The 8,456-nt window shown below is 34.9% G+C and overlaps 1 protein-coding gene across 1 annotated transcript; it reads left to right on the top strand.

Annotated features, from left to right (window-relative positions):
* The first annotated feature begins 5,698 nt into the window (after nt 1-5,698).
* On the top strand, nt 5,699-6,646 carry LOC113693414 (uncharacterized). Its single transcript, XM_027211961.1, has 2 exons — nt 5,699-5,830; nt 6,065-6,646. The coding sequence occupies exons 1-2, from the start codon at nt 5,699-5,701 to the stop codon at nt 6,644-6,646; spliced, it is 714 nt and encodes a 237-aa protein (XP_027067762.1).
* The last annotated feature ends 1,810 nt before the right edge of the window (nt 6,647-8,456 follow it).

Genomic DNA, 8,456 nt, shown 5'->3' on the forward strand with positions numbered 1-8,456 from the left:
TTGCGCTTGACAATCAACTCCAAGAAAATCACCCATTTTTAGTACTTTTTACTCCAATGCCCTACAATTAACATAAAACACCAAATATAAGTAGAATCCGACAATTAAAATAATATTTGGCTAAAATCAAGGAGAAAATAATTATAAATTTAGCAACAAATTATGACCTATCATTGCTTACTCCTATCAAATCACTGTGCTATGCCTACTACAATCTTTGCTGCATTATGGCATTACCCCTTGAATAGTAGCATCAGTTTAATTTTCCACGTTTATGATAGATGATTAATTACTTTAATTCAGACGTCAACGTTTATAAGGTTTTATAGTTTGTTCCGCCTAGCCAACCTTGTAAACAAGAAAAGTTTGTCAATTGGCTAAAGAGCAAATACTAGAAAACCAAAGTGAGAATCAAGTCAACGACATTGAAGATCAGGAGAAGTATAACAAAACTTGAAAAGTTGGAACAAAAGGTTACATGCAGCTAAAGTTTTCCCGATTTAATTTGGCATCTTTGTCATTTTCTTCTTTGTCTCCTCACTCAACTTGCTTTTCCTTCCCTTTTTATGAGTATTGATGGGATTGTGTGGCTTTTGCACATATCTGTTGAGGCTTATGCTGTCATTTAATTGAAATCTTCAGTTGAGTTTGGATTAAGCTTGAAATGTATTAGCCCATGAAGCAGCTCTTTTTCTTTTTTTTTGGGTTGAGGGGGAAAGAAAAGTGTTTTGGGGGGGGAGGGGATGGGATGGATGGGGTTGCTAAGCTGAAGCAGCTCTTTTGGTGGTAGCTTTTCAGTTCGATTACTCGTGGACAAAATATTCAACTTGTATTAAGTTGACTGAGAAATGAGAATATTTAAGTTGACTGAGAAATGAGAATATTTCAACACAGATAAACACACTAGCATTAAAACATTAATGCAGGAATCCGGATACAGTCTTATCTCATGAAATTCAAAATAGAAGACATTGAATAGGAAAATTACGATAAACTAAAACATTGATTTCTTCAAAATCGAAGAGGATGTAATGAGCCAATATCTTGAAGCTTTGTAAGAAGCTGCAGTGCAAGAAGAACCTCCAAAAGATATTGGAGGATTTTGGAAGCTTTGCTGTAGTTTCTCCAGGTTTTGCAGGTTGTTACTCAGACCGACAGAAACTTGTCGCTTTTGCAGGAGGAGAGCTACATACCGGGTTCCCAGTCAAGCTGTTGTACATAAAATGGATGCATTAGAAATGGGTAGAAAAGAAGGAGCCAGATTAATTTCACCTATTTTAATGGAAATCACGAAGAGAGTCTTACACTAGTGTACTGTTGAATTCTGAGTCGATAGATATAGAAGATATTCTATTGTTCCCCAAGTCAATAGATTGAATTTGATGGTTGATATTCCTATCAAAGCCTAATTTTCCATTGAATGCATTGTTCCTCAAACTCCTGCAAAAGTTTTAAAAACAAAAAAACAATGCTTTAGTACTTAAGATCCTCTTTTCTGGATTGTATTATAGGTACTCCACAGAATTGTGCATAGGATGCAGGCACTTAAAACTTACACAACTACAAGACGAGGTGAAGCAAAAAGGTTTCTTGGCACCAATCCTTTAAGTGGTCCATTGTCAATAATCCCGAGCACCACGTTTAAATTTTACGTTGATATTGATCAGAGAAGGCTTAAAACTGATAAATATTTTGTGGACAAAATAGTATACTAACAAAATTTCAAGGGATGGTAAGGTTGATAGCCAAGCTGGAGCTTCAGTTTCCTCGAAAGAGTTGTTGCTGAAGTCCCTGAGAAGAGAAAGATATGAAATAAAGTTGCCCTAGTAAATGTACGTAACCAGGAAAGCTTGATATCAGAGGAGAATGTGAAATTGTTTCGACATAAATATCTTACACTCGAAGTAAGGAATTCATTCCAGATAAGTTTGGAAGTCCGAAGTCGGCCAGTTAACTTGTTGTTTTGTATGTCCCTGCATGAACATTGTGATGAACTTCAGGTTTAACCATATATAAAAATATCAAATGAATAATACAACTTTTGTTGTCTCCGGAAGCAATACTCACAAGCCAAGAAGGTTTGTCAAATAGTTAATATTTGATGGAACACTGCCATTCAGAGAATTCCCACCCAGATGTCTGTATCAGAGGATGTGGAAAAAATGACACGCTTAACTTCAGAAACAGAATGTAGAATGAAGTCCTAGAAGGAAGATTGAATGCATGTAGGTTAAGCATTGTGCCAAAGAAAAAGGGATAAAAGTTTCACGTACAGAGATTGAAGTGTCCGAACTAGTCCTAGTGTGGAAGGGATTTCTCCAGTCAATTCATTTTCATCCAGTAATCTGTCATACAAAAGCAGAAACCATAGACTTTAGGGTTGAGGCAGCATCGGGTGAATGGATGCTACTATTGATGGGTGGATCTTGACTTACACTTGTGTTAATGCCATATTAGAACGGAAAAGCTTTTCAGGGATTTTCCCAGATAGTTTGTTTCTACTAAGAATCCTGTCAGGAAAATAAAATTAGACAATTCAAAGGAAAAACCAGAAAACAAGGAAAATGCAAGACTTCAGAGATCAATTATACTTACAACTGTTTCAAATTATGAAGAAGGTCCAATCCTGGAAGGAAGTGCGTTGATACCGGAATATATCCTGTCAATTGATTATCTGACAAGTCAAGCCATTGCAACTTGCTGAGAGCACCCAAAGAACGAGTATCCAACCGGTGAAGTTATTGCCACTCAGAGAACTGTTTAAGGAAGTAGCAGAAGAAATTTATAGGAACATAACTCCCTGTAACTTAAAATATATGTAGAAAATGCTTTGTATGGAGGTCTTACAGAAAGGACAATTCTGCAAGGTTACCCAAAGAACGTGGAATCCAACCAATGAAGCTACAATGCTGTAGGATTCTAATAACAGAAAGAAAATAATTAACAAAAAATGTAATATCTCTTTAATGTGTGGACAAGAATTGTAAGCTAAAACAAGAATGCTGTGGCACAACAGCATTCAAATCCTACTGCATCTTACAAGGTCTCTAGCTTCTTTAGATCTCCAATCTGTGGAGTGAGTAAACCTGAAAGTTTCCGATTAAAAGAAAGATGCCTGCAACACATTCAAAAACTGAGCTACATCAATGAAGTTACAAGGGTGCTGTCTACCTGATAAGTTAATGAGTATCAAGATTCAGATCTATAAAAGAAAAATAGGAAATAAAAAAGGAATTAAATTGCAATAATCAATGATATTGATGAAGGTCAAGACAAATTTTGCTTACAATCCAGTCACCCTCGAGTTGCTGCAGGTGACACCTTCCCAGGGAGCTCCACAAGGATCAGCTGACGTACTCCAGCTTGGAGGAGTATTTTGCCACTGTTCTCTAAACGAGAGAAGTACCGCAGCTGCAAGAAGCCATTTCTTTAGTTACAGTAGCCCTTGACTGTCTTGTAGTCCTGAAACTAGAACTTTTTGAACACACCTGACACTATATATTCCAGCAGCAAGCATTAACTAGAACTTGTAAAAGTTAAGTCAGTCAACTTTCATCTAGAAGGCTAAAAATTGATGTTTAATTATCACAGATTACCAAAACAAATTATCCAATTCTAGCTCCAGTCAAACACGGTGAAATGGTTCAAAAATATGAAACTAAATTTACACAGAAACAATATGTCTCACTTGATCTCGTATACGAACTTAATTGGCCTAAATCTTATACAATACTTTGAGTTAAGATAAAGGGCCCAAAATAAAAGCTACTTTACCATCAATGGGGTCTGTCTCCGAGGAAATTGAATGATATGCTACAGAGAAGATCAGATAGCAGAGTAGTAGACGGATTGCTTCCATGGCTTAAGACTTCCTTCAACAACCAATTAAGATGTTTAGGCTATCTTTGGTTGCATTCCGTGCATTATGGGCTGGTCTTATATAGGATCACCTGGGAAGTCTCGGACAAAACAACGAACCTGATCATAACATTCACTTCATGTGGACCTGATAATGAAATAGATGTGAAGTAACCAATCGAAACTAGAAAACAAATTTATTTGCAGGAATTGATATTGCTAAATTTTTTGTGTTTGTTTTGTTTAAATGTACTTTCCCAGAATTGTGTACACAAGTATACACCAAAGTAAGCCAGAAGAGTTTGTTCCTTTCATTGACAAAAGTTAAAACAAAGAGAATGTTCCACTAGAAATAAGGCCAGATTTTGGGATATCTAGTATAATTGTCAAAACTCTATATAACAGGTGATATGTACTATGGACGTTCGAATTCAAGGGCTGCACACAAGTTGAGTCGAATCATGTTTTGGCGTAATCGAGTCGAATCTCGACTCAGTTTTATTCAAACTCAACTTTGAACTCGATGAACTCTTAATGTAAAACTCGAGCTCAATCTTGACCTCAAATTCAAGCCAAGTCAAACTCGAGTTCGAGCCTAATCGACCTTGAAAAAATAAAAAATAATTATTTTATTTTTAAAAAATAAAAAACAGTAATTTTTCTTTAAAAAATAATAAAATATTATAGATATATATGCAATTTCATTATTAAAATAAAAATAAAAAATATATAATCAAGCGATTCGCAAGTTAACAAGCTTTTTTTTTTGTGCTCGATCTAGAACTCGACTTGGTTTGCTTGAGTTCGACTTGAGTGCAATGTTGATCGAGCTCGAGTCAAGATTTAATCAAATCGCTCATGAGTGATTTGACTCGTTTGCTGCCCTAATGAGAGTAGGAACCAAAATCCAATTTAAAGTTTCAAGTGCTCGGTTTTTTCCCATACAATATCACTATGATTATTATTATTTGTTTGAAAAATCACTTAGTAAATATAAGTAAAAAGAAAATTAGAATTGTTGTTATTTAAGATTGGCAAGCATCTGCCAAGAATAATTTTTTTGAAATATTTATTGAAATAATTACTGTAGCACTTTTTGTGATGTGATATATGTGAGATAAAAAGGTGGTTGAAAATTGTGTTTGTGAGTAAGTAGAACAAAATTTTAATTTTTTTTTTTGCAAATCTTGATAACTAAACATACCTATTATGTGCCTTTTTTACAGGTTAGAAACAAAAGTTTTCCTTTCGCAGAAGATTACTGTCAAGGTTGATGTCGAACTAGGCAAACCATGAGTAACAAAAGTAAAAATATCTTCTTGTTATGAAATAATGATATGATAGATACATGTATTCTCCCTAAATTTATTGGTACATTGGATGAAACCATTTATAGATGTACTTGAAGTACTAAATTCATGTATTAGTATTTAATAGGGTTCATGTACTTTTGCTCTTGGATCACCTATAAATAGGGGTGAATCCTACTTCATTTGTAACCTCGAAATACTTTGATTAGTTAATAGAATAATACTATAGTTCTTCTCTCTCTCCCCGCTTCTTACTCTACTATTCTAATCCCTACTTTTGGTAGTTAATTTTATTAGTTTCACAACGTATTATCAGCACGAGTCTCTACTTCTGAGTATAAGTAAAACATGAGACGCTGTCAAGGTTCTGCCCAAACAACTTTTGACTATTTATCGAGGTGAAATTCTTTCCTACGAATCTATTGCATATTCTTATGGCTAATCTCACAAAACAAGAGTTTGTACCCCTTGATATTTTTGGAAAAAATTATTTATCGTGGGTATTAGATGTTGAAATTCATCTTGAGGCAATGGGTTTTGGGAATACTATTGTTGAAGAGAATGATGCCTTAAACCAAGACCGGGCTAAGGCCATGATTTTCCTTCGTCATCATTTAGATGAAGGATTAAAAGTAGAGTATCTTACTGTCAAAGATCCTCCTGTCCTTTGGCAAGATTTGAAAAAAAGATTCGACCACCCGAAATTGGTCGTTCTTCCGAAAATTCGATATGATTGGCTTCATTTATGACTACAAGATTTTAAATCTGTCAACGAATATAATTCAGCCATGTTCAGAATTACTTCTTAATTATCATTGTGTGGCAAAAAAGCCACCGATGAAAATATGTTAGAGAAGACATTTTCTACTTTTCATGTATCTAACATGCTCCTGCAGCAGCAATATCGAGAGAAGGCATTTAAAAAATATTCTGAACTTATCGCATGTCTTCTGTTGGCTGAACAAAATAATGAATTATTGCTGAAAAATCATGATTCTCGACCAACTGGTGCAAGTCCATTCCCTGAAGCGAATACGACTCAATTTCAACATTCCGGTCGAAGTCGTGGACGTGGCCGTAGAGGTGGCCGTGGAAGAGGCTGTGGACGTGGCCGTGGCCATAGACGTGATCGTAATAGATTTGTGCCCCATGAAAATTATAACCATGGCAAGCACCAAAATATTTTCCAAAAGAGGAAAAATAACTACGATCCGAAAAATGGAGAAAAGAAAGTTTATGAAGAAAAATGCTACCGGTGTGGTATGGAAGGTCACTGGTCCCGTACCTATCGTACGACTGAACATCTTGTTGACCTCTATCAAGTATCATTGAAAAAGAAGGACAAAGGTGTTGAGACAAATTTCATTGATCAAAAGAATAATTATGATGATGGTGATGATGTTGATATGACACACCTCGATGTAGCTGATTTCTTTCAACATCCTGAAGATGTCAACAAATATCCCATGATTGTTTAGATATTTTTATGATGCTTTATAATTTTTTTTTCATTCAATATTTATTTTCGCATCTTTATTAATTTTTATTTTTTGTTTGAATTTTTCTTCCTGAAGAAGAAATGAATGCTAAATATTTGGGATCAAATAATGGTGATGATGACATTTGTCTCATTGATAGTGCTTTTACGCACACCATATTGAAAAATAAAAAATATTTTTCTTGTTTAAAAATGGGAGAGACAAATGTTAATACCATCAGTGGTAATGCAAAATTGATTGAGGGTTCCAGAAGAGTCACTCTATTTCTCCCTGAAGGGACTAAAATTATCGTAAATAATGCACTATTCTCTCCCAAGTTTCGGAGAAACTTATTGAGTTTTAAAGATATCCGCGATAATAGATATCACATCGAGACAATGAATGAGACAAATAGTGAATTTTTATTAATTACAAATACTATTTCTGGGGAAAATGTGTATTAGAAAAATTGCCTTCTCTTTCTTCTGGCTTATATTATGCACAAATAAGTGCTATTGAAATTCATCACCTAGCAGACCAGAAGTCTGCTCATCCCAATGATTTTATGATTTGGCATGATCGTCTCGGACATCCTGGGACGAATAATTGAGAATTCACATGACCACTCATTGAAAAATCAAAAAATCTTAAAATCAAATGAATTCTCCTGTGTTGCTTGTTCTCAAGGAAAATTAATTGTTAGACCATCACCAGCTAAAGTTGGGACTGAATCTCCCACATTTTTAGAATGAATTCATGGTGATATATGTGGACCTGTAGATCCACCATGTGGACCATTTCGATATTTTATGGTGCTAATTGATGCATCAATTAGATGGTCACATGTATGTTTGTTATCTACTCGCAATATAGCGTTTGCGAGATTGTTTGCTCAGATAATTAAATTACGAGCATAGTTTCCTGATTATCCAATTAAAAGAATTCGTCTAAATAATGTTGTGAATATTCGTCACATGCCTTTGACGTGTATTGCATGTCCATTGGAATAACTGTTGAACATCCTGTAGCCTATGTTCACACACAAAATGGTCTAGTCGAATCATTTATTAAAAGGCTTCTATTAATTGTTAGACCATTGTTGATGAGTTCTAAACTTCCCTTATCTGCTTGGGAACATGCTATATTACATGCAGCAACACTTGTGAGAATCAGGCCGACTAGTTATCATTATTATTCTCCCCTACAATTAGTATTTGGTTCTGAGCCCAATATTTTTCATTTACAAATATTTGGGTGTGTGATTTATATTCCTATTGCACTGCCCCAACGTCGTAAATTGGGCCTTCAAAAACAATTAGGAATATATGTCGGGTATGAATCACCTTCTATAGTTCAGTATATTTTGCCATTGACAGGTGATTTATTTACTGTAAGATTTGCAGATTGTCATTGTGATAAACCACTTTTCCCAACATTAGGGGGAGGAACAGTTCAACTGAAAAAGGAAATCATATGAAAAATTTCATTGAATTTCCTAGATTCTCGTACAAAAGAATGTGAACTGGAAGTTCAAAAGATCATACATTTGCAAAATATTGCAAATCAATTACCGGATACATTTAGTGACTCTAGAAGAGTCACCAAATCACATATTCCTGCTGAAAATATTTCGATAAAAATAAATGTCCCTGAAAGACAAATCACAAGTGCTAATGAATCTAAAGCACGCCTGAAGCGTGGGAGACCTCTTGGTTCTAAAGATAAAAATTCTCAAAAGAAAAAAGGATCAAATGAATCAATAACTAGTGACAAAATTCAACATCCTGAAGAGATCGCTCTTGAAGGGCCA

The sequence above is a fragment of the Coffea arabica genome, chromosome 6c (assembly GCF_036785885.1).
Source record: "Coffea arabica cultivar ET-39 chromosome 6c, Coffea Arabica ET-39 HiFi, whole genome shotgun sequence".
Taxonomy (NCBI): Eukaryota; Viridiplantae; Streptophyta; class Magnoliopsida; order Gentianales; family Rubiaceae; genus Coffea; species Coffea arabica.

What these genes read in the sequence shown, in the direction of transcription:
- LOC113693414 (XM_027211961.1), top strand. Translation starts at nt 5,699, where the DNA reads ATGGGTTTTGGGAATACTATTGTTGAAGAGAATGATGCCTTAAACCAA. An exon ending in TTACTGTCAAAGATCCTCCT is followed by an intron (nt 5,831 to 6,064) that starts GTCCTTTGGCAA and finishes ATGCTCCTGCAG; the next exon opens with CAGCAATATCGAGAGAAGGC.